This window comes from Oncorhynchus keta, chromosome 11 (genome assembly GCF_023373465.1).
Source record: "Oncorhynchus keta strain PuntledgeMale-10-30-2019 chromosome 11, Oket_V2, whole genome shotgun sequence".
NCBI classification, from domain to species: Eukaryota; Metazoa; Chordata; class Actinopteri; order Salmoniformes; family Salmonidae; genus Oncorhynchus; species Oncorhynchus keta.
In genome coordinates, this window is record NC_068431.1 from 39,855,475 (window position 1) to 39,882,945 (window position 27,471).

At 41.7% G+C, this 27,471-nt stretch overlaps 1 protein-coding gene across 1 annotated transcript; it reads right to left on the minus strand.

Annotated features, from left to right (window-relative positions):
• LOC118390254 (SWI/SNF-related matrix-associated actin-dependent regulator of chromatin subfamily A member 5-like) lies at positions 1–27,471 on the minus strand. Its single transcript, XM_035780627.2, has 24 exons — positions 27,317–27,471; positions 26,363–26,452; positions 25,849–26,015; positions 25,568–25,668; positions 25,275–25,375; positions 18,471–18,650; positions 18,191–18,346; positions 17,923–18,054; positions 17,292–17,360; positions 16,324–16,433; positions 15,966–16,192; positions 14,688–14,809; positions 14,259–14,411; positions 9,317–9,449; positions 8,112–8,257; positions 7,212–7,340; positions 6,650–6,760; positions 4,848–4,961; positions 4,101–4,223; positions 3,834–3,966; positions 3,550–3,668; positions 3,094–3,306; positions 2,347–2,457; positions 1–2,120 (listed from the first exon to the last, which is right to left on the minus strand). The coding sequence occupies exons 1-24, from the start codon at positions 27,371–27,373 to the stop codon at positions 2,052–2,054; spliced, it is 3,066 nt and encodes a 1,021-aa protein (XP_035636520.1). The 5' UTR covers positions 27,374–27,471; the 3' UTR covers positions 1–2,051.

Below are 27,471 nucleotides of genomic sequence, written 5' to 3' on the forward strand. Positions count from 1 at the left end.
TGGATTTTGTTTAATGAACTCATACATTTAAAAAATTTACAGGAAAAGCAACATACAACAGGTACTTTTTGTTCAGATACCAACACTTAAAATAGTTTAAAAGGATCAATGGAATTAAACTCAATATAAAATGATCTGAGGATATGTGCAAAGCAACAGGTTATATAAGGTGCATACAGGGAACCGCTTGATGTAACATAATAACAATGTGTCAAACACAGGTCTTCAAAAACAGCCATGCACAGAAAGAGGAAAAACAAACATACAAAGGTTGCTATTTCACCACCACGCCAACTACACAAGAAATGAAACAATCAAAACACATCTGTAGATAAACTCAGCAAAAAAGAAAGAAAAGTCCCCTTTTCAGGACCCTGTCTTTCAAAGATAGTTTGCAAAAGTCCAAATAATTTCACAGATCTTCATTGTAAAGGGTTTAAAACACTTTCCCATGCTTGTTCAATAAACCATAAACAATTAATGAACATGCACCTGTGGAACGGTCGTTAAGACACTAACAGCTTACAGACGGTAGGTAATTAAGGTCACAATTATGAAAACTGAGGACACTAGAGGCCTTTCTACTGACTCTGAAGAAAACAAAAGAAACATGTCCAGGGTACCTGCTCATCTGTGTGAACCTGCCTTAGGCATGCTGCAAGGAGGCATGAGGACTGCAGATGTGGCCAGGGCAATAAACTGCAATGTCCGTACTGTGAGATGCCGAAGACAGCGCTACAGGGAGACAGGACGGACAGCTGAGCGTCCTCGCAGAGGCAGACCACGTGTAACAACACCTGCACAGGATTGGTACATCCAAACATCACCCCTGCGGAACAGGTACAGGATGGCAACAACAACTGCCTGAGTTACACCAGGAACGCACAATCCCTCCATGAGTGCTCAGACTGTTCGCAATAGGCTGAGAGAGGCTGGACCGGGGGCTTGTAGGCCTGTTGTAAGGCAGGTCCTCACCAGACATCACCGGCAACCACGTCGATGGACCAGACAGGACTGGCAAAATAGTGCTCTTCACTGACGAGTCGCAGTTTTGTCTCACCAGGGGTGATGGTTGGATTCGTGTTTATCTTCGAAGGAATGAGCGTTACACCGAGGCCTGTACTCTGGAGCGGGATCAATTTGGAGATGAAGGGTCCATCATGGTCTGGGGCAATGTGTCACAGCATCATCGGATTGAGCTTGTTGTCATTGCAGGCAATCTCAACGCTGTGGGTTACTGGGAAGACATCCTCCTCCCTCATGTGGTACCCTTCCTGCAGGCTCATCCTGACATGACCCTCCAGCATGACAATGCCACCAGCCATACTGCTCGTTCTGTGCATGATTTCCTGCAAGACAGGAATGTCAGTGTTCTGCCATGGCCAGCGAAGAGCCCAGATCTCAATCCCATTGAACACGTCAGAGACCTGTTGGATCAGAGGGTTAGGAATAGGGCCATTCCCCCCAGAAATGTCCAGGAACTTGCAGGTGCCTTGGTGGAAGAGTGGGGTAACATCTCACAGCAACAACTGGCAAATCTGGTGCAGTCCATGAGGAGATGCACTGCAGTATTTAGTATCTGGTGTGGCCACCAGCTGCATTGACTTACTTTTGATTTTGACCCCCCTTTGTTCAGGGACACATTATTCCATTTCTGTTAGTCACATGTCTGTGGAACTTGTTCAGTTTATGTCTCAGTTGTTGAATCTTGTTATGTTCATACAAATATTTACACGTTGCTGAAAATAAACACAGTTGACAGTGAGAGGACATTTCTTTTTTTGCTGAGTTTACATATAGCATGCTGAGTTTCAAAGGTCATCAAACAATTTCAAAAAAAGAGTAATACAAAATGTCTTAAAAATGAGAAGCCACACTTCCACAACTATTGAAGGTTGTTTTTGTATTTTTTGTGTGGGTGATTAATGCTGTTTGTTTTTGATGGGCCAAATCCTAACTTGAGAACTGTGTGCGTAAATCAAATGATCAAATGACTTATCTTTCAAGTTAGGATTGGGCCTGCTGGGAGCTACATTAATTACATGACATCTTCAGGCTCTGGCTTTCTTCTCTTTGCGTCCTGTGCCTTCTGATGACGCATCTGCCTTCCTTTTGTGAGCCTTAGAATAAAAATGACATTAGAATCAAATCAATTGCATGTCTATGTGTGAATGTTACAATGTATGTATGAAATATTAATATTCTAACACTTGAGTATTGATCCATTTGTCATGGTAACATGGTTCAGAATCCTCAAGATGGTCAGCCAATACACCTGTTGGATTTTGGACATTAAAATAGTTAAAAATCTGTATATTATTCTTTTGAAATGGTAAGATCAATTACCGTCTGGCTTTTTGGTGTCTTTTTCTTCTTTTCAGCACGCTCCTTTTCCTCAATCTCCATATTTTCTTTTTCGATGAGGGAGATGAGAGTGTTACAACGTCGCTGGAGTTCCTGGGGGAACAAGAGACAGCTGTTAGCAGAGAACAAGAAAACAATAGTACAATGTATGTCTGCTGTTCCTCTCTGTCAGCCAGTCTGTTTGTAGCAACAACAAAAATATATATTCATTCAATATGCTCTTGTGTGGTTATTACAGTTTTTGTTCGTAATATTGACATTTCAATAACCAAAACAGTTCATGTAACATACCACTTTGTCAAAAGCACAAAGTAATGAAAAATAACCCCAGAGAGGTAAGTGTCTCTGTATTCAAGTGATGCATGAAACTGAATCTATAGGAGTCGTTCGTCCCATGAATTCTCATTCATCTCAACTTGTAAAGGAGGAACACATTGAAACAAATTCAACTCTATATTCCGCCATACCTACTATAAATGTCAGGCAAGCAAACAAGATGATCTCTGAATTCACTACAAATGTACTATTTTCTATAATAAAAAGTAATAAAACAGGTTTTTATGATGGGTTCAGAGAAAGCAAAGAAGTAGGACACTAAGACACTGTAACTGGGTTTATTGACTATCCCAGAGGCAGTCCAGGTGTCATATCAAATACCTGTCCTCATGTTTGCTCAACGAACCCTTCTAACAGCTATAACATAGTCAAACTGTTCAGGGTGTACTGTACCATGGCAGTTCGGGATTTGATGAACCAGTCAAATCTGAACTGTGGAGCGTTCCGGACACACTGTCGGAGTTCCTCATAAACATTCTCCTTGTCAAAGCCCATCTTGTGAAGCATACAGATCAGGAACCTGTCCTCCTCCTCTGTGTAGTTCTTCCCTTTATTGGTGCCATACTGAATCCTCAACTGGTGGAAAGGGGCCTTGTATCTCGCAACCTGAAATGAATCAAGACAACATTTCCATTTGGTCAATTTGAAAATAGGAATTCATCTTGGAGCATACTCAAAATAAAAGGTTGCTAGTATCACATTCAAATAAGTAATTTCCACAGTATATACAAGGGAAATATGTTTCAGAGAGGCAATCATTTCATTTTAAAGATCAATACAAAAATACTTATCAGCCACTATCCAACACACTTGAGCACTTATTTAGAAAATCTATGTAAAGTAGTTGACCTTAGCATCCAGTGCCTTCTTAATGCTGATCCTCCTCTGGATGCGGGCTTCACCACGCTCCATCTGGGCCATGATCTTCTCAATATCCTGGAGTTCATTGCATCGCTCCCAGAAAATGGCTTGAAAATAAAACAAGAGTATGAAAAGACTAGCGTGGAGCATATAAAATGATAATAAACTGTAATGGTTATTTGAAACAGATACAAGAATAGGTCTCTAGTAAACAACTGTAATGGAATAATAGATGATGATCATTATGATGATGAGGACCTCCGGTATCTTACCAGAATATTCAATGACTTCTTCAGGGTTTTTCCCCTCAACTTCCCGAGCGATGTTGTCGATGTCATCACGGCCATATTTCTCATTGGCTTTAATGAACTGATTGAAATCTCGCTTGTTCCAACTTGTGAACCCCTGCGAAATAACATTCACCACAAACACAGCATTTGTTAGATTCAAGCTTTAGCATGTACAATAATGTGGCACCTTTTGTGACAAACACTATAGGGATCTTAGACAGTTGTGTCTAGCCTAGCGCCCTCCAGTACCTGTGTAAGAAGCTTCTCCTTCTCCTCAGTCTCCTCAGGACTGAGGGGCCCTGCCTCGTCGATCTTCCTCTGCTCCTCCTTCTGCACCTGAGCAGAGTTAGAAATGTCAGGGCTCCTGGGCACCTGCAGCAGCACAGTGGAGAGGACGGACACAGCTCATATTAGATAAACCTCTGATGAGACAAAACACTGAATGGCTCTGTCTCTCGCTATTAAGCTGGGCGAGAGACCCCTGAGGCTGGGTGAAGCGATAGACAGGCCTGTTGGGGAACCAGGCTAACTGGGCAGAACTGAGCAGATGTACCCTGGGATCAGGTGGCATAGGGGGAATGTGTGTGTATTTGTGTTCTGTGGTTCTGGCACCGTGGAGGAGTAAAAGCTCCAATCTGTCTCAGTTCAGCAGTCTGCCTTGGCAGCGAGTGCCTTGGCACAGTTAAGCACTTGGGATGCTGCTCACAAATGTCAGAGTTGAGACACACTTCTATGGGCTCTATTCACCATCCCACAACTAATATGTTGGCTCTGTGAAAGCCCAAGCCAACAGATTTCAAAATATTGTTTTTAAATATTCAACTTTGTAAATTGTTTCAGTAAAGTAGAACCAGCAAGAAGGGACATTCAAGTCACAATACCATGTGCAGGAAACAAGAATACATGAGTATAAATGGCTAGGCTTAACGCTACCTATGTCAACATGGGCACACTTTATTTATCCATCAGACAACGACTTAACTACAGCCGTCTTACCTTGTAGCCTATAGTATTCCTGTAGAAAAGGATCTCCATCTCTAGCAGCTCAAACAGGCGAGGGGGAAAGAACTGGAAGTCCTGGATGTTGGGCTGTTTGGGGGGACGTGGGGCCTGAAATATATTCATCATTATTAATCATGTTCTGGTGAGCAAGATTAACATATGTACCTCTTCATCATTCTGACTTCTTGACCATCATTATTTGGAAGAAGTGGGAAACAAGAGCTACAGGTAATATACCAAAGTTACCGGAATCTTCTATAATTTTGGTAATGAACAGGTAATATATGGCAATTTAGGTCATTTATACTTTAATAACTCTTTTTTATTTTTCATATATAGTATTAATTTATTGTATCTGTGTCCATATTGCCCATGAGTTTCTAGTGGACAGACCATATGGTTAAAGAGAAAATAGCCTAATTATCATAAAAAGTATATAATCAACAAAGGCATTCTTTTCAATTAACTCTGCAATTCTTCCAAGTATTGACATTTTTTCACAACTGCAACCAGTTTGGAAGTTACCAAAGTTTGAATGTTACCAAATTTCTGGTAGTTTATTTTGCAACCCTACGAATGATTGACTAGCAACTCTTCCATGAACACGAGGACCACGGTTACTATAGTTTTGTGATTTAATGTTGGTTTTATTTCTATTCGTTTTTAGATTTTTATATGAACATTTTGTGAGGTGGTTGATCGGTTTCTCAAGCCTGATGACAGTGGTCCACAGACAGAGAATATTCTCTCCACCAACACTTGGGATGCAGGGGCAGAAACCAGATCCAGTGCCACAGGGTACAGCTTTGGATAAACAGCCATCCTTGCCTGCCAGAACTGGAGAGGTGACTCTAAACATGCCCCCCTTCACCTCTTCCAGGCATTTCCTCAGCTCACACGGGGCACTTAATGCCCTGCCACGTTGACTCTTGGGACAGTGAACTCAGACACAATCCTCGATGCAAGAAAGCTATATTTATGAAGCACTGTGGTCGAGATGCTTGTTGGATTTATCTTGGATTCTTCTTGGGGTACTCCTGCCCCATGGCTGTACTCTCTGATTTGCTGAAGTACAAAAGACTCTGCTTCCCTCATCAGTGGCTCCGTCTGTTGAGCGAAGTGACAGAGAGACACTTGGGTCCATCAAGCAAGCTGCTGCAGGGGATGGATCGAAATTGGCTGCCAGAAGACTCAGTATGCATGCGAAGTGCTCACACTGACTTCAGGAGGACCTGTGCCAACTGTTTTGCAATAGTAATTGACTGCAAGTGTGCCTCAAGGTTGAGAAACCACGGCACCACATCAGACTACGACTGGCTGTCAGTTTGAAGTTGGTCGGTGTAGATTGTGAACGGCTGCAGCAACTTCACAAGCCGTTCAAGCTTGGCTCAGATATACTCAATGCGCACCTTTGGATTTCTTCCCTGTTAGCTAATGATAGTGATGCACAAGCTAGGCCTATTTGAAACATCGGCATCTACTAGCAGCATTTACCCTCCAGATTCAGAAGCCAGAAATCCCAATTAGAAGCTTGAAAACCTTGTCCAAGAAAAAAATGAACTAAAGATCATTTGATGGTTTTTCCTTTAAGTTAATTTTGTAGTCAAATATAATAGTTTTAGTTTTTCAAACGTTTTTCAGAAATGTTTTATTTAACTAAATTGTTTTTATTTTAGTTTCAGTTTTTAGTATAATAACCCTGATTGGGACAGCACTTGAATAAGCATGTCATTTATAAGCAGTGATGCAAAGCCAGGCAGTCGGCGGTTTCTGGTCAGTTTGTGAGTGGGCGTTACCTTGGGGGCTCGAGGTTCACTGACACGCAGGGCCTCTCTGAAGTAGGCATCCACCGCATAGTTGGCTTTCCTCTCTCTTTTAGGAGGCTCAATCCATTCCATCATACTCAGCTACAAAAAAAGACCAGTCCATCCCTCACAAGGTGAACCAACTCAGCATACAGTACATGATGCACACCGCATTTCATGGTTACGGTGTTTAAAAAAAAAGAAGTGTATTTCATAAGCATCTATGAATAGTAAACTCTGTATGCCATCTTTACCTCTATCACACAGTAGTCACAAAGTTCAATATCTAAGATGAACTTCAACCTGAGGCACAAGGGACTTAGCTAATCAAAGTACAGTACCATATCAAGTTGTTCAGTTGGTTGAGCATGGCACTTGCAATGCCAGGGTTGTGGGTATGATTCCCACAGGGTACCAGAGCAAAAAAGAATGCACTCACTACTGTAAGTCGCTCTTGAATAAGAGAGTCTGCTAAATGACTAAAATGTCAATGCAAAATGCTCTTTGATGCTATCAACCTTGAGTCATGACAAAACATGTAGTAATTTAATACCTTTTGCTTCTCTCTGTAGTCCTCCCCTTCAAAGTTGTAGAGGCTGGTTTCTGCTCCTCCGGTGTCCACAGTGAAGTTCCTGAGGGAGCTTTCTCCCAGAGACTCCATGCGCTCGTTCATCTCAGCTGTCTAGGATAAGTCAAAAGGCAGTGGTGTAAAGTACTTAAGTAGAAATTAAGTATTTTTTGGGGGGTCTGTACTTTACTATTTATATGTTTGACTACTTTTGCTGCAATTGTTCACTCCATGTGTAACTCGGTGTTGTCTGTTGTCTGTTCACACTGCTATGCTTTATCTTGGTCAGGTCGCAGTTGCAAATGAGAACTTGTTCTCAACTAGCCTACCTGGTTAAATAAGGTGAAAAAAAAAAAAAAAGTAATTACTCCACTACATTCCTAAAGAAAAGAATGTACTTTTGCTTTTACTCCACTACATTCCTAAAGAAAATAATGTACTTTTTTCATACATTTCAAATGCTTAGCAAGACAGGAAAATGGTCCAATTCACACACATATCAAGAGAACATCCCTACTACCTCTGTTACACATGCTTTGTTTGTAAATTGTCTTGAGTGTTGGAGCGTGCCCCTGGATATCCGTAAAATAAAATAAAACAATAAAATAGTGCTGTCTGGTTTTCTAAATTATGTATACTTCTACTTTTGATACTGAAGTACATGTTCGCAATCAATTTACTTTTGATGCTTAAGTATATTTAAAACCAAATACTTTTAGACTTTTACCCAATAAGTATTTTACTGGGTGACTTTCACTTTTATTTGAGTCATTTTCTATTAAGGAATCTTTACTTTTGCTCAAGTATGACAATTGTGAACAGGTGAGCCAAGAAAACCAAGCAGCCAGTCTGTCAACCAAACACTGTGTACTGGTCCTCACTCACCTTCTTTGCACCCCTCTCTAAGATGGTGTTGATGTCTTCGTCCGTGAGCTCATTGTCTTTGGAGGCGAAGACGTGAGTGGCCCCATGCCTGATCATCTGCAGCATCTCATCTTTCCCCAGCTTGTTGGACTGCTCCATCAGCCTCCCTGCAAAGTTGAAAAGATGTGAGAAGTAGTTGGGGTGTGGGACTGAATGCACAAGACCCTGCAGCAGGCACTTACATCCATGTCTCAGGGTCTAGATCATTCTATAAAGTACTAAAGTATATGTATGCATGCATGCATCTACAGCATATATGTGTGGTCAAACCAAGGTCTGTCTTGCCTGTCCCAATAACACATCCAAATCTGATGTACTGTCTGCTGAGTCAGACCATAAAAAAAGAAGAAGTTAAGGACACATTTAAGGGATTTGAACATGGAATTAGAATACTAGAATGGACATGAACCTTCTTATGATGGTCCAAAGGTCAGCCATGTTGGTCAGGGAGTTAGTCAACCACAGTTTGTCAGTGCTGTGATAACATATTGTGAAAAACAATGAATGTGAAGAAAGTATCTGCACTGTGTGTTAACTAGCTAGCCAGGCAGTTTTAGAGGAATCAGCTGCCAATATGCCAACATTCCATTCAAACAATTGCAGTCAATCCACAGCCATACACAGGCTCAGATCAGTTCATAATAACAATAATTCATTTAATTTGTAAAGCTTTTCTCACAGCCAAGGCACTGAATAGGACTTAGATGAGTTATAAATGCAGCAAGTACTGATATTGTATCATATAATAGCACTCAGCTTTCCAATAAATCAAAACATGAGACAGTTATGGACTGTTTACATATATTTTAGAATCTGTTTATCCAGAAAATGTGCATAAAACTCCATACTGTAATTATAATATGACAATATTTTATGTTGACTATAATTCCGTTACATCATTTCTGATACATCACATGCCTTACTTTTATTTTCCTGTGTAAGTAAAAGCAGGAAATGCATCACCTACATTATGCCTCTACTGCCATTCATTCCAATTAGACTGGTTTTAGATTTCTTCCTGACCAAGCTGGCTGCAAATTTCACCCCATTATGGAACTTTGAGGGTTTATGACATAACCCCTCTAGTAATTCTATATGATCTACATCGATTTGAAAGCCATGGAATGACAAACCACGAAGTTGCAAATTAAAACCATGCTGAATACCTTGTTGTATAACAATGGAGTCTAGCCTCAACTTCATCTCAGCTCTCTCTACAATCCTCTCTTCGACTGTATTATCAGTGATGAGGCGGAACACACGCACTGGTTTCTTCTGACCAATTCTATGAGCCCTGTCCTAGAGAGGCAAAAACAAACACACTGATTGCCTCAGTGTATGGAGGTGTCTATTTCTTTGAAACAAGACACTTTTTAAAAGAAAAAGACAAGATACAAGCCAGTGTTATGAACTAACATTACTAGTATTTTTGTATGCATGACATAGTATTAGTCACTTATGTGTGAAATTCTTACTAATAATTACTAAGTCATATTTACTTTAATTTAATACTGACTAATAATGGCTTTTCCAAATGCTTAATATACAGTGCTTTCAAAAAGTTCAGACCCCTTCCTTTTTCCACATTTGTTATGTTACAGCCTTATTCTAAAATTGATGTAAAAAAAAAAAATCCCTCATCAATCAACACACAATACCCCATAATGACAAAGTGAAGACGTGATATTTTTGAAAATGTATTAAAAAAACAAAAAAAAAACAGAAATACCTTATTTACATACGTTTTCAGGCCCTTTGCTATGAGACTTGAAATTGAGCTCAGGTGTTTCCATTATTCCTCCTTGAGCTGTTTTTACAACTTAATTGGAGTCCACCTGTGGTAAATTCAATTGATTGGACATGATTTGGAAAGGCACACACCAGTCTATCTATATAAGGTCCCACAGTTGACAGTGCATGTCAAAGCAAAAACAAGCGATGAGGTTAAAGGAATTGTCCATAGATCTCCGAGACAGGATTGTGTCGAAGCACAGGTGTGGGGAAGGTTACCAAAACATTTCTGCAGCATTGAAGGTCCCCAAGAACACAGTGGCCTCCATCATTCTTAAATTGAAGAAGTTTGGAACCACCAAAACTCTTCCTAGAGCTGGCCGCCCGGCCAAACTGAGCAATCGGGGGAGAAGGGCCTTGGTCAGGGAGGTGACCAAGAACCCAATGGTCACTCTGACAGAGCTCCAGAGTTCCTCTGTAGAAATGGGAGAACCTTCCAGAAGGACAACCATCTCTGCAGCACTCCACCAATCAGGCCTTTATGGTAGAGTGAGCAGACGGAAAACCTGCTTCAGTGCACTCAGGACCTTAGATTGGGGCTAAGGTTCACCTTCCAACAGTACAATGACCCTAAGCACACATCCAAGACAACGCAGGAGTGGGCTTCGGGAAAAGGCTCTGAATGTCCTTGAGTGGGCTAGCCAGAGCTCGGACTTGAACCCGATCGAACATCTCTGGAGAGACCTGAAAATAGCTGTGCAGTGAAGCTACCCATTCAACATGACAGAGGACAGAGCTTGAGAAGATCTGCAGAGAAAAATGGGAGAAACTACCCAAATATAAAAAAATAAGTGTACCAAGCTTGTAGCATCATACCCAAGAAGACTCAAGGGTGTAATCGCTGCCAAAGGTGCTTCAACAAAGTACTGAGTAAAGGGTCTGAATACTAATGTAAATGTCATATTTAAGTTATATTCTTAATACAGTTCTAAAAAAATTCTAAACCTGTTTTTGCTTTGATATTATGGGGTATTGTGTAGATTGATGAGAAAAAAGGCTGTAACGTAACAAAATGTGGAAGAAGTGAAGGGGTGTGAATACACACATCTATATATATATATTAGTGCCTTGCGAAAGTATTCGGCCCCCTTGAACTTTGCGACCTTTTGCCACATTTCAGGCTTCAAACATAAAGACATAAAACCATATTTTTTTGTGAAGAATCAACAACAAATGGGACACAATCATGAAGTGGAACGACATTTATTGGATATTTCAAACTTTTTTAACAAATCAAAAACTGAAAAATTGGGCGTGCAGAATTATTCAGCCCCTTTACTTTCAGTGCAGCAAACTCTCTCCAGAAGTTCAGTGAGGATCTCTGAATGATCCAATGTTGACCTAAATGACTAATGATGATAAATACAATCCACCTGTGTGTAATCAAGTCTCCGTATAAATGCACCTGCACTGTGATAGTCTCAGAGGTCCATTAAAAGCGCAGAGAGCATCACGAAGAACAAGGAACACACCAGGCAGATCCGAGATACTGTTGTGAAGAAGTTTAAAGCCGGATTTGGATACAAAAAGATTTCACAAGCTTTAAACATCCCAAGGAGCACTGTGCAAGCGATAATATTGAAATGGAAGGAGTATCAGACCACTGCAAATCTACCAAGACCTGACCGTCCCTCTAAACTTTCAGCTCATACAAGGAGAAGACTGATCAGAGATGCAGCCAAGAGGCCCATGATCACTCTGGATGAACTGCAGAGATCTACAGCTGAGGTGGAAGACTCTGTCCATAGGACAACAATCAGTCGTATATTGCACAAATCTGGCCTTTATGGAAGAGTGGCAAGAAGAAAGCAATTTCTTAAAGATATCCATAAAAAGTGTTGTTTAAAGTTTGCCACAAGCCACTTGGGAGACACACCAAACATGTGGAAGAAGGTGCTCTGCTCAAATGAAACCAAAATTGAACTTTTTGGCAACAATGCAAAACGTTATGTTTGGCGTAAAAGCAACACAGCGCATCACCCTGAACACACCATCCCCACTGTCAAACATGGTGGTGGCAGCATCATGGTTTGGGCCTGCTTTTCTTCAGCAGGGACAGGGAAGATAGTTAAAATTGATGGGAAGATGGATGGAGCCAAATACAGGACCATTCTGGAAGAAAACCTGATGGAGCCTGCAAAAGACCTGAGACTGAGATTTGTCTTCCAACAAGACAATGATCCAAAACATAAAGCAAAATCTACAATGGAATGGTTCAAAAATAAACATATGCAGGTGTTAGAATGGCCAAGTCAAAGTCCAGACCTGAATCCAATCGAGAATCTGTGGAAAGAACTGAAAACTGCTGTTCACAAATGCTCTCCATCCAACCTCACTGAGCTCGAGCTGTTTTGCAAGGAGGAATGGGAAAACATTTCAGTCTCTCGATGTGCAAAACTGATAGAGACATACCCCAAGCGACTTACAGCTGTAATCGCAGCAAAAGGTGGCGCTACAAAGTATTAACTTAAAGGGGCTGAATAATTTTGCACCCCCAATTTTTCAGTTTTTGATTTGTTAAAAAAAGTTTGAAATATCCAATAAATGTCGTTCCACTTCATGATTGTGTCCCACTTGTTGTTGATTCTTCACAAAAAAAATACAGTTTTATATCTTTATGTTTGAAGCCTGAAATGTGGCAAAAGGTCGCAAAGTTCAAGGGGGCCGAATACTTTCGCAAGGCACTGTATACTGCTCAAAAAAATAAAGGGAACACTAAAATAACACATCCTAGATCTGAATGAATGAAATATTCTTATTAAATACTTTTTTCTTTACATAGTTGAATGTGCTGACAACAAAAATCACGCAAATATTATCAATGGAAATCTAATTTATCAACCCATGGAGGTCTGGATTTGGAGTCACACTCAAAATTAAAGTGGAAAACTACACTACAGGCTGATCCAACTTTGATGTAATGTCCTTAAAACAAGTCAAAATGAGGCTCAGTAGTATGTGTGGCCTCCACGTGCCTGTATGACCTCCCGACAACGCCTGGGCATGCTCCTGATGAGGTGGCGGATGGTCTCCTGAGGGATCTCCTCCCAGACCTGGACTAAAGCATCCGCCAACTCCTGGACAGTCTGTGGTGCAACGTAGCGTTGGTGGATGGAGCGAGACATGATGTCCCAGATGTGCTGAATTGGATTCAGGTCTGGGGAACGGGCGGGCCAGTCCATAGCATCAATGCTTCCTCTTGCAGGAACTGCTGACACACTCTAGCCACATGAGGTCTAGCATTGTCTTGCATTAGGAGGAACCCAGGGCCAACCGCACCAGCATATGGTCTCACAAGGGGTGTGAGGATCTCCTCTCGGTACCTAATGGCAGTCAGGCTACCTCTGGCGTGCACATGGAGGTGTGCGGCCCCCCAAATAAATGCCACCCCACACCATGACTGACCCACCGCCAAACCGGTCATGCTGGAGGATGTTGCAGGGAGCAGAACGTTCTCCACAGCGTCTCCAGACTGTCACGTCTGTCACATGTGCTCAGTGTGAACCTGCTTTCATCTGTGAAGAGCACAGGGCACCAGCGGCGAATTTGCCAATCTTGGTGTTCTCTGGCAAATGCCAAACGTCCTGCACGGTGTTGGATGTGTGGACGTCGGGCCCTCATACCACCCTCATACCACCCTCATGGAGTCTGTTTCGGACTGTTTGAGCAGACACATACACATTTGTGGCCTGCTGGAGGTCATTTTGCAGGGCTCTGGCAGTGCTCCTCCTGCTCCTCCTTGCACAAAGGCGGAGGTAGCGGTCCTGCTGCTGGGTTGTTGCCCTCCTACGGCCTCCTCCACGTCTCCTGATGTACTGGCCTGTCTCCTGGTAGCGCCTCCATGCTCTGGACACTACGCTGACAGACACAGCAAACCTTCTTGCCACAGCTCGCATTGATGTCCCATCCTGGATGAGCTGCACTACCTGAGCCACTTGTGTGGGTTGTAGACTCCGCCTCATGCTACCACTAGAGTGAAAGCACCGCCAGCATTCAAAAGTGACCAAAACATCAGCCAGGAAGCATAGGAACTGAGAAGTGGTCTGTGGTTATCACCTGCAGAACCACTCCGTTATTGGGGGTGTCTTGCTAATTGCCTATAATTTCCACCTGTTGTCTATTCCATTTGCACAACAGCATGTGAAATGTATTGTCAATCAGTGTTGCTTCCTAAGTGGACAGTTTGATTTCACAGAAGTGTGATTGACTTGGAGTTACATTGTGTTGTTTAAGTGTTCCCTTTATTTTTTTGAGCAGTCTATATATATCTATATAGAAGTATGTTTCCAAGGAAGCCACAACTGAAATGTTTCTCACCATTGCTTGCAGATCCACTTGAGGGTTCCAGTCGGAGTCATACAGGATGACGACGTCTGCAGTTGCCAAGTTAATGCCCAGACCTCCAGCTCTGGTGCTCAACATGAAAATGAACTTGCTGCTGTTGTCAGCATTGTAGGCCTCTATGGCTTCCTTGAAACATGGCCATAAAGCTAATGCATTAGTTTGACACAATATCTAAGATATCAGTTTTGTTTCATGTAGTTAAAATAATTACACTTTACACAAATTTTACAAGCAGTCAGTACGAGCACAATAGGCAAAGTACAGTGTTTTGAAGTAAAGATACTACAAAAAACACGACCATGGTAGGTTTGATTGAACTGTTCAATACAGCTCCTTATGGTTTCCATGGGAGCCTGTGATTGTGGTCAATGAGGCCTCATCAGCTGAAGTCATGCCCCGTACCTGTCTGGCTTCGTGTGGAGTGTTCCCATCTAGACGGCAGTACTCATAACCTCTCCACATGCAGTAGTCCTCAAGAATGTCAAGGACCCTGGTCATCTGGCTGAAGATGAGGACTCTAGACCCTGGCAACCAATGAGACAAAACAGTCATTCCATTAGGGAACAGAACAGCATACAATATCAGGTCACATAGCTCTAGTTCAAATGCAGCAAGGTTTGATTAATTCTAAATGAGCATGACTAATTTGATTGTCAAATGAACGTCTCATCATGAAAGCTTCATAAAAAAAAAATGAAATTCTACATGTGAATCCTGATATCCTTCAACAAAATGCAAACCTTTGAGCCTGCATCCTATGAGGTTGTCCTTACACTTTTAACCTCTACGAGATGGGTGTCTGATTTGTCATTCTGAGGGTCCCAGAGATAAAAATGTAACATCGTTTTGTTTGTTAAAATACTTTTTTATGTTCAAATGTAGTAACTGGGGTCTACAGTTTGACCCCACTGCTGTCTCTGGCTCCACACTCACCTCACCACCTAGATGTGAAAGTTTGTGTATAAGCTAATGATCCATCATGTATGACATTCCTGAGAGTGTGTAAACTTTAATTTGTTTTTTTACCATAGCATTTTTGAATGTTCTCTATAGTTATGTACTTGAAAATCTATCAATTGACCAATTCAGCACATTTGGGCAAACTCCTGGCAGACAAAATATTGTGCAGTAATGTAATTCACTGGCTCAGTCTGACTTTGCACACACACTGCTGTCATCTGGTGGCCAACATCTAAATTACACCTAGACTCTTATCTGAAAGTATGGCCTTTCTCTTGCATTTCAAATATGTTTTTGTTTGTATTATCTTTTACCAGATCTAATGTGTTATAGTCACCTACATTAATATCACAATTCCACAAACTTCAAAGTATTTCCTTTCAAATAGTATCAAGAATATGCATATCCTTGCTTCAGGTCCAGAGCTACAGGCAGTTAGATTTGGGTGTCATTTTAGGCGAAAATTGAAAAAAAAAAAAAAGAGTACGTTCCTTAAGAGGTTTTAAAGGACCATTATGTACTTCAATCTATCAGAGTTTGTATATACAACCTATTGCATAGTCTGTTACAACTGAAAATGTACAGTAAGAACCACAGATCAAAGCTCTGAGATAAAGACATCAAATTGACATGAATAATGTATTTTTTGTTTAACCCCCCTTATTATCTGTTGGGATAAACTACAGTAAAAGCATTTAATGATCAGAGAGAATGTAGCACCTTGCTCCTGGACTTTGGGCAGCAGTTTGTCCAGGGCCACCATTTTGCCGCTGTTGGTTACAAGGTGAGTGTCGGTGGTGTAGGGGGGTCCAGGCTCGGCCCCATCAAACAGGTATGGGTGGTTGCAGCACTTCCGCAGCTGCATCAGGATGTTCAAGAGACGCATCTTGTCAGTTTTTCCAGAAGAATTGAGGATGTCAATGTCCTTCATCAGAATCCGTGTGTACCTAACAAAATTAGAACAAAACATTGTTTCATTTGAAATAATTTTTTATTGAATTTCATAGGTAGAAACATTGAACCAACAAAAGCTATGGCCAACACTGGGAAGTACTAAGTATTTGAAGCAAACACATACCATTCTCGCTGCATCTTACTCAGTCCGAGGTAAATCTTCACCTCTTTTTTGGGAGGCAGGTTTTTCTCCACTTCAGCTTTAATGCGACGCAGAAGGAAAGGTCTCAGCACCTAAACAAGGCAAATGCTTTAATTCATCTATTTTTACCCATGTATTACAAGTATTTCTTTACATACACTGAGTGTACAAAACATTAAGAACACCTGCTCTTTCCATGACATACACAGTCCGTGTAGATGAAGGGGAGGAGAATGGTTAAAGAAGGTTTTTTAAGCCTTGAGACATGGATTGTTTATGTGTGCCATTCAGATGGTGAATGGGCAAGACAAAATATTTAAGTGCCTTTGAACAGGGCATGGTAGTAGGTACCAAGTGTACCATTTGTGTCAAGAACTGCAACGTTGCTGGGTTTTTCACACTCAACAGTTTCCCATGTGTATCAAGAATGGTCCACCACCCAAAGGACATCCAGCCAACTTGACACAACTATGGGAAGCATTGGAGTCAACATGAGCCAGCATCCCTGTGGAATGTTTTCTTGTAGAGTCCATGCCCTGACAAATTGAGGCTGTTCTGAGGGCAAAAGGGGGTGCCACTCAATAGTAGAAAGGTGTTCTTAATGTTTTGTACACTCAGTGTATATCATTTTTAACATTTGTTTTATTTAACCTTTATTTAACTAGGCAAGTCAGTTAAGAACAAATTCTTATTTACAATAATGACCTAGCCCGGCCAAACCCGGACGACGTCGGGACAATTGTGCGCCGCCCTATGGGACTCCCAATCACGGCCGGATGTGATACAGCCTGGAATCAAACCAGGGACTGTAGTGACACCTCTTGCACTAAGATGCAGTGCCTTAGACCGCTGTGCCACTCGGGATGTATTATGTATACTAAAAATAAATATAGATAAGAAGGAATGTGCAGTGAACTCTGAACGTAATGGAAATGTGAAACACAGCTTACCGCATGCAGACGCTCCACCAGCTTCTGGTCCCCCAGACAGTTGTTGGTGTCAAACCAAGAATCAAAGTCCTGAGAATTAAAGAAAAATGTTCATTTTGTTTTTAACACAGATTTTCCATGAAAGTGCAAAAGTTATTTTAGAGGGGGAAAAAAAGGAAAAGATGATTCTGCTTTGGCTTCGGTTGTAGAGAGGATTGTGTTAGAGAAATGGACAGGATACATATGATCAGCTACTGCCTCTGGGGGTGACTGGGGGGAGGGATCCCAGACAAATTGGGAGGAACTGACAATAGAACAGAGCAGTGCCTGAGGGGGGAAGCCTATGCTCGGGGCTACCTTTCCCTCTGACACATCATGGAAAGACAAGAAGCAAGTCAGGTGGGGCTGAGGAGCTCAGTGATTGACTGAAGCGAATTGAAACTTGGTGATATAAATGGAACAACAAAAAACATTAAGATACTGCTGGAGGGTCTTTTGATACAAAACAACAAAAGAATGCGGTTCCTTTTGCCTGGAGCGAAATATGAATTTCTTTCTTCCTCGATTTGGTATTCCAGTCACATGAATCTAAACGAGAGGAATATCACTACAAGAGGAATACATGGAGAGAACAAACAGAGGCAGGACTCACATTGGCAGAGTTGAAGACATCAGGCAGCAGGAAGTTGAGGAGTGACCACAGCTCATGGAGGTTGTTCTGCAAAGGTGTTCCAGTCAGGAGGAGACGGTTGGTGGTTTTGAACTCACGGACAATCTCTGAGAGCTGACAACACAGGATTCATGTAAAAGTTACATAAAAATAATTTAAAAAATCATTGTGTATAGGCCAAACTTCATTCATTGAAAAGTAGAAAAAGAAACGTGTTTTATCCCTAAATGATTTTAATTTGAGTTCATACCTTAGACTTCTCATTTTTTATCCTATGAGCTTCGTCAATGACAAGGTATCTCCAGTTGAACTTCTTGAAGACAGATTTCTCTCTGATGACCATCTCATAGGATGTGACGCAAACATCCCATTCCCCTGGCATCATGACATCACGGATGAAAGCCGCCTGGTGAATAAGGAGAACATTTGTCAAAGGAGTCATTAGTGGTCTTAGTTACCTACCCACCTGAAAATGATTTATGAAAAGGGATGTTTAATCAGTGTCAATCAAGAGAAAAAACAGGACATACTCTTGCATCCTTGTCCCCGATGAGACAGACTGCCTTAAGGGTTGGTACCCAGCGTTTGAACTCATTCATCCAGTTGTGTAGCGTTGATTTGGGAACCAGAACCATGTGGGGGCCTGGAATGTTCCTGTAATGCTTCAGGTATCCCAGCAACGCAATGGTTTGGAGGGTCTTCCCCAAGCCCTGTGGTCAATAAACAAATATACAACCTGTCTTACATACAGATTGACTCACAACTAGTAGCACTTACCAGACACTTAAGGGCCATCCACACCAAGGACAATAACAATAAAAAAAATGTTTTAAAGTTTTTATAATTCAAGTGAACAGCAGCGTCCACACTACAACAATAACTATAAAAACAGTGGAAAACAATAGCTATCGTTGGGATAACTTTTATCCCTGTCTCCCCAACAGTACAACATCAAAAAACAATCCAAAATAAGTTATATTAAAGTGTTCTAGGTTAGCAATGAATAGCCGCTCAGAGGGGAGAGGCAGAGTGTGCGGTGAGCTTTTCTGAATAAATGGGCATGTAAGCATATTGGTATCCACATAAATTATAGGACGACTTCGAAGACTAATGATCCACAGACAGCGCATCTCAATGTCAGAAGAAGCCCATATTTTCATATGTACACCATATAGAAAAGTATGTGGACACCCCTTCAAATGAGTGGATTCGGCTATTTCAGCCACACCAGTTGCTGACAGGTGTATAAAATCGACCACACAGCCATGCAATCTCCATAGACAAACATTGGCAGTAGAATGGCCTTACTGAAGAGCTCAGTGACTCTCAACGTCACACCGTCATAGGACGCTACCTTTCCAACAAGTCAGTTCCAACAAGCTGCCCCGGTCAACTGTAAGTGCTGTTATTGTGAAGTGGAAACGTTTAGCAGCAACAACTGCTCAGTGGTGAAGTGGTAGGGCACACAAGCGCAGAGAACGGGACAACCGAGTGCTGAAGCACGTAGCGCGTAAAAATCGTCTGTCGTCGGTTGCAACACTCACTACCAAGTTCCAAACTGCCTCTGGAAGCAACATCAGTCAGCAAAGACTTATAGAGGACCTAGAGCCAGTGGGTTTGGCGACGAACATGAAGCGAGGACCAGCCGACGAGAGCATACAGGTCGCAGTGGTAGGTAGTATATGGGGCTTTGGTGACAAAACGGATGGCACTGTGATAGACTCCAATTTGCTGAGTAAAGTGTTGGAGGCTATTTTGTAAATGACATCGCCAAAGTCAATAGTCAGTTTTACCAGGGTATGTTTGGCAACATGAGCGAAGGAGGCTTTGTTGTGAAATAGGAAGCCGATTCTAGATTGCATATGCTTAATATGAGTCTGGAAGGAGAGTTTACAGTCTAGCCAGACACCTAGGTATTTATAGTTGTCCACATTCTAAGTCAGAACCGTCCAGAGTAGTGATGCTTGTCGGGCGGAAGGGAGCGAGCAGCAATAGGTTGAAGAGCATGCATTTAGTTTTACTTGCATTTAAGATAAGTTAGAGGCCACGGAAAGAGTATTGTACAGCATTGAAGCTCGTTTGGAGGTTTGTTAACACCGTGTCCAAAGAAGGTCCAGATGTATACAGAATGGTGTCGTCTGCGTAGAGGTGTATCAAAGAATCACCCGCAGCAAGAGCGACATTATTGATATATACAGAGAACAGAGTCGGCCCGAGAATTGAACCCTGTGGCACGCCCACAGAGACTGCAAAAGGTCCTGAGAAAAGGCCCTCTGATTTGACACATTGAACTCTGAGAAGTAGTTAGCGAATCAGTCGAGCAGTCATTCGAGAAACCAAGGCTGTTGAGTCTGCCGATAAGAATACAGTGATTGACAGAGTCAAAGGCCAGGTCGATGAAGACGGCTGCACAGTACTGTCTTTTATCGATGGCGGTTATGATATCATTTAGGACCATGAGCGTGGCTCAGGTGCACCCGTGACCAGCTCGGAAACCGGATTGCATTGCGGAGAAGGTACGGTGGGATTCGAAATGGTCGGTGAGCTGTTTGTTCACTTGGCTTTCGAAGACTTTAGAAAGGCAGGGCAGGATGAATATAGGTCTGTAACAATTTGGGTCTAGAGTGTCTCCACCTTTGAAGAGGGGGATGACTGTGGCTGCCGCTTTCCAATCTTTAGGAATCTCAGACAATACGAAAAAGAGGTTGAACAGACTAGTAATAGTGGTTGCAACAATGGCGGCGGATAATTTTAGGGAGAGAGGGTTCAGATTGTCTAGCCCAGTTAATTTGTAGGGATCCAGATTTTTCAGCTCTATCAGAACATCAGTTGTCTGGATTTGGGTGAAGGTGAAGCGGCTTCGGTCAGCTGCTGCGGGGAGCTGTTGGCCGGGTTGGGGTAGCCAGGTGGAAAGCATGGCCAGCCGGAGACAAATGCTCATTGAAATTCTTGATTATCGTGGATTTATCAGCGGTGTCAGGCAGTTAACCCACTGTCCCTAGGCTGTCATTGTAAATACGATTTTGTTCTTAACTGACTTTCCTAGTTAAATAAAGGTTTAAAAAAAACAATAGCATGGGATTTTCACTGTAATAGCTACTGTAAAATGGACAGTACATTTAGATTAACAAGAATGTAAGCTTTCTGCCCATATCAGATAGGTCTATGTCCCGGAAAGTTCTAGTCACATTAGCGCACGTTAGCGACAACCTTCCCAGTTTAGGACCCAACCACAAAAGTTAAAAAGGCTTCTGAAGTTTGCCATTTCCAATTTTAAATGTCAGACTTTATTTTCCCTCATAAATAATGCATCAACCCCTACAAAAATGTAAATTCATTATAAATCAACATTTACTGTTTCTGCAGGATTATTTTACTGCTGTAGCAAATTGGCTCAAATTAAGATCCTACACCTGTAATGAATAGCCTAACCGCAGGGCGCTACAGAGGGTAGTGCGTATCACGCAGTACATCACTGGGGGAAAGCTTCCTGCCATCCAGGACCTCTATACCAGACCCTAAAATTTGTCAGACTCCAGCCACCCTAGTCATTGACTGTTCTCTCTGCTACCATACGGCAAGCGGTACCAGAGTGCCAAGTCTAGGTCCAAAAGGCTCCTTAACAGCTTCTACCCCCAAGCCATAAGACTGCTGAACAGTTAATCAAATGGCTACCTGGACTACTGTATTTGCATTGACCCCCTTTTTTAAGCTGCTGCTACTCGCCGTTTATTATTACCTCAATTACCTGTACCCCTGCACATTGATTCGGTACCGGTACCCCCTGTATATTTAAGTGATAATGCCCAAGAAGCCGGTGTCTGGAGGACATATTGGCACGGGTGTTGTTAGGCCCGAGCCGAAGTCAATGGCCGGCAAACCGTGCCAATATATCCTCCAAACACCGGCCTAGGGGGCATTATAAATTTTATACAACGGGTTACAAACATATTCAAATAATGATTTACGTTATTTAGATGAATTTATTCATAATATTTCATCATTCCAAAAGCTATAATCACAACACAAATCTAGGGTTGCTACCCAAGCCAGCTGGTCGTTCATTCTATCGGTTCAGTTGCCAGAGACAAGGGTTGCAAAATTCCGGGAACTTTCAATAAATTCCCTGGTTATGCAGAAATCCTTGTTGGAAGATTCCAGGTTTCATGTTTATTCCCTCCTGATTCCGGGAATCGTCCATCCGGGAATTTTGCAACCCTACCGGAGACACAACCCAGTCGTTCAGTCTTTTTGTTCTGTATCTATGGACACGACCCAGTCGTTCATTCTAAAATGTTCCATTGCCATACTGGCTGGCATCTTTTTATCCCTTGCTTTATCCCAAGAGTAGCTGCATTTGCATTTGTTTAAGCTGTTTTCTAGAGTCATTTAGTTGGATACATCCAATGAGCTAATGAGGCGCGATTTCGCCGGGCATAGAAAATGTGCTCTCCAGTCAGGACACTGTTATTCTAGGAGCTAGCCAACAACAGAGCTAACACAATCACTTCAAACTGAAGCTGGAAAGACTGCAAACTAGCTGCACTTAGTTTCGTTTGACCTTTTTTCAATTGACATTTCTTTGTATATACCGGTATTCTTAAAAATTATCAAATGAAATGTTATTTGTCACATGCACTGAATACAACAGGTGTCGGTAGACCTTCACGTGAAATGCTTCCTGACAAGCCCTTTTAACCAAGAAAGAGTTAAGAAAATATTTACTTAATAAACTAAAATAAAAAATACAATCAAATAGTAAAACAATAAAATAACAATATCGAGAGGGTACCGGTACCGAGTCAATGTGTGGGGATACAGGTTAGTCGAGGTAATTTGTACATGTACTGTAGATAGGGGTAAAGTGACTATGCATAGATAATTAACAGCGAGTAGCAGCAGTATAAAAACAACATAAATAGTCGGGTGGCCATTTGAATAACTCTTCAGCAGTCTTATGGCTTGGGTGTAGAATCTGTTAAGGAGCCTTTTGGACCTAGACTTCAGTACAGCTTGCTGTGCGGTAGCAGGGAGAACAATCTATGACTAGGGTGGTTGGAGTCTTCGACAATTTGTTGGGCCTTCCTCTGACACTGCCTAGTATATAGGTCCTGGATGGCAGGAAGCTTGGCCCCAGTGATGTTCTGGGCCGTACGCACTACCCTCTGTAGCGCCTTGCGGTCGGATGCCGAGGAGTTGCCATACCAAGCGGTGATACAACCGGTCAGGATGGTCTCGATGGTGCAGCTGTAGAACTTTTTGAGGATCTGGGGACCCATGCCAAATCTTTTCAGTCTCCTCAGAGGGAAAAGGTGTTGTCGTGCCCTCTTCAAGACTGACTTGGTGTGTTTGGACCATGATAGTTTGTTGGTGATGTGGACACCAAGGAACTTGAAACTCTCAATCCGCTCCACTACAGCCTTGTCGATGTGAATGGAGGCATGTTTGGCCCTCCTTTTCCTGTAGTCCACGATCATCTCCTTTGTCTTGCTCACGATGAGGGAGAGGTTGTTATTCTGGCACCACATTGCCAGGTCTCTGACCTCCTCCCTATAGGCTGTCTCATCATTGTCGGTGATCAAGCCTACCAATGTTGTGTCGTCAGCAAACCTAATGATGGTGTTGGGAGTCATTATGAAAGCTGACTCATGATTTCGACTGGCTGAGAAATGCTGCCTGTCTGTCTCGTCTCAACACGCTCATTACTATGGGACAGCTGGAGATCTAATTTGAATTTTTAAACAATGTTGCAAATGTTGGAAAGACAGACAGCAAGGTTTATACAAATCTCAGCTGTTGAAAACAAAATATTAGTCTAAATTGAAATGTGAGATAATGTCTAGATGCTTTTTATAGTGGAGATCAAGTTTATAAATTACCTGGCTGGGCTGATGAGACAGTGGATTGCGCAGTCAGATGAAAGAGTAAATAGACATTTTAAAGTCATAGATTTAGCCGGTGGTAACTTGTGGAATAGACACTGGCTGGAATGCGGTTTAAACCAATCAGCATTGAGGATTAGACCCACCTGTTGTATAAAGCCTCGTTATTGTAATTTTATTGTATTACTTTTTTTTTTCTTACTTTAGTTTATACAAAATGTTTGTTGGTTAAGGGCTTGTATGTAAGCATTTCACAGTATTTTATAAATGTTTTATTTAACCTTTACTTAACTAGGAAAATCAGTTAAGAACAAATTCTTATTTACAATGATGGCCTACCCCAGCCAAACCCTAACCCGGACGACGCTGGGCCAATTTTGTGCCGCTCTATAGGTCTCCCAATCACAGATGGTAATGATACAGCCTGGAATTGAACCAGGGCCTGTAATGACACCTCTAGCATTGAGATGCAGTGCCTTAGACCGATGTGCCACTCGGGGGCTCCACAGTAAGGTCTACACTTTTTGTATTTGGAGCATGTGACAAATAAAACGTGATTTAATGTTTGATTTGACACATCTCAACTAGCCTCTCTTCCAGCTGTTACCATGCGCATTCCCAGGAAAAGCTACAGGCTACAAAAGCTATATGAAATGTTTTATAGTACACCTAACAGCCTATTCGAGGACACAAGCAGGCTTGCTCTTGCTAATTGCTGAATGTAAAAAAAGTAGAGGAGAAAGAGATTTCTTTAGCTGGTGATAACATTGTTGCATTGCAAATGGTGTACAGAACAGACAGATGAGCACAGCGAAAAAGATTTGACAACTATTAGAAAAATGGAAATCACTTGCAAACCACTGGAGCAACGAGGGAAGCATAACATGAAGACGCACAGGCTAAACAGTGTTTGTTGTTGAATTGCTACATTTAAATATGTGTTTCTATATTATTATCTACATTGATCACACCATGAAAATAGTGATAAGCCTACAGTGTGCATTAGGATACGTTAATCAGTTGATTGACAGGTGTAGCCTAGAGTGTAGAACAGGGGTTGGCAAACTACGGCCCAAAAATGATGAGCTGGGAAATGATTGTTTTGTGTAAAAAACGTCACTCGAACGACTAAAACTAGATAGAAATTATGCAGATTTTATAATGGACCTATATATTTTCAAATAACTGCTCTTTTTCTGGCCCTCCATTGAATTTCAAAATCCTGATGTGGCCCTAAAGCCAAAAAGTTTGCCCACCCCTGCTGCAAAACAATAAACCTTCCTCTAGTGTGGAGGCTTGCCAACGTTTTATAGTTATGTATAGTTTATCTTTATTATCCTTGGTATGGATGTCCCTTTACACTTGGATATCAATATATGGCTCTGGCACTTAATGGAGGCAAGTAAACATCAACTATTGTTAATTATATGTTTAAATTACAGTCATTATTACCATTTCATCAGCCAAGATTCCATTAATGCCATTTTCATAAAGGGAGATCATCCAGTTGAGACCTCTGATTTGGTAATCTCTCAGCTCTCCATTTTTTACATCTGGAAAAGACAAAAAGTTTTGTCATTAATGGAGAAAGAAAAATCATCATCAGCAGTTCTCAAATGGGAGCTAATTAGTATTAAAGGTATACACCTGCTAGAATACAACATTTACAGCACCTGCTACAGTTCATTTACATGGAGGGCTGACTATTAAAATTAGCATTTAAAAGCTATATGAAAACATCGTACAGGATGGGGACTCTTCAAAGCGAACCAAGACGTTAGCTGCCTTCCTGCTCTCAGATAACAACTCCTCATCTTCTTCCTGTTCTGTGCGTCGGTGGCGGTTACTGTAAAAACACAGGTGGCGGACAAATAGTTTGCTTTGCTACAATGGTAAACAGATTGTATTGTTTATTATTCATGGATTATTCACCAATATAGCTTGTTTATTTACAATAACATAGACCTGACATTTAGAAAATTGTAAATAAAGGCAAGACTCTTAAAACAAGTCAGCAGCCACATACTCTCCAACAGAGAGGAGATTTTGTTTCTCATCCTGTTTAACGCGAGGTCGTCCAGGTTTCACTTTCAGGGGTGAAGTAGGAGACTTCTGAGACGCAGGCTGAATGAAGTGGGCAAAGAGTTCTGTTTGCTTGAGCAGAAACTCAAACCGGTTCGCTCTATCTTTTTTCTATGGTAAAAAGACAGGGGGGAGGGATACAGAAATACACCAACAAGTTGTTTTTGACTAGTAAGGATATGAGATCAATGTTATGCTTAACTGTAATTGTGCCATTCACATTCTCCCTATACACTGCAGTCTCACTACTACACACTGCAATTCCCCACATTTACCACAGTGGGGAGCCCATTGCAAAAGTTGGAAAAAAATGTTATGTTTTTCTCAAATATCTGGCACAGAATTTAACCAATGCTGTGACTAATCTGTGTCACCTAATGTAATCATTCAACTTGCAATTGCATTTTAAAATCTTAAATGAATCCATAGAGAGTTTGTGACAAAGCAATTTGTCTCACCCTTTTCTCTTCGTATTCTGGATCCACCTCTCCCTCCGCCTTAGGCAAAGCCTTTGGAGGTGGCTTCAGCTGAAATGGGGGGTCTTTTGCCTGAGCACAAACACAGTAGACTACTTTATGACATGCTCACTGAATTGTACATATTTATTTGGCATATGATTCACTAACATTTAATCAACGCAATTTAAAACTAATTTGTATGGAAATTTCAGTTATCTTATACGGGAACGAGATGTGTATTGTATACCATTTCCTGTGACTTCATGCAACATTATTCTATAATACGTTTAATCAATACAGATTTATGGTTGACGGTCGAGAAAGTTTTCTACATATGATGTGCTTGTTGCACAATCAATAAAAATACATTTTCAGCACGTTCACATATTATTTATTATAAAGTGTGCAATAAGTTATGCCTTCAATTGAACCGATGTTAACGTTCAAGCAGTTTGGTACACCTCACCACGCCTGTTCTTCATAAACATGACATTGTTAGCTACTGTAGCCAATTGACAGTCCCCAGAGCGCAACAAGCAGCTAGTGTTGAAAGTAGACAGCTGATTTGCTCTGGGCTGGTCTTGCTGCATGCGACTGTGCGGTGTGCTGCCTGGGCTAAGTGAAACAGACGGCAAGCTACAGATACAGTCAGTGGGGTTGCTCTGGGACTCCAAGGCTCGTCAGACTGAAATTGGCAGGATTTAAAAGTCTACGGGAATATTGGCTACATTACTCTCAACAGCACGACGACAAAACATTGTAGCTAATGTTTTCTGGTCAGCGTTTGACCTGGTGGTATCTAGTTAGCTAGCATCTGTAGAGAGCTATGCAGATGTGCAAGCCTCCTTCCCGCCATGTTCCCCCCCAAATCAACAATACTGCAAACTTCTAGCTAGCTACTAACACTCTATCTCATATTTCTGGAAAAGAAGATGTCTGCTTTCAAATGCTCACCTCTTCATCTTTGGGTAAAGGCTCTCTGGAAGTTGACGGAATCTCTTCATCTGACATTCTGTGGACTTTGTTCTTATCATGAGTTTTTAGACCAGACTGTGTAAGTTATTATACAGCAAATAGGTTTGGTACGTCATTAGATAGAGCATTGTGAA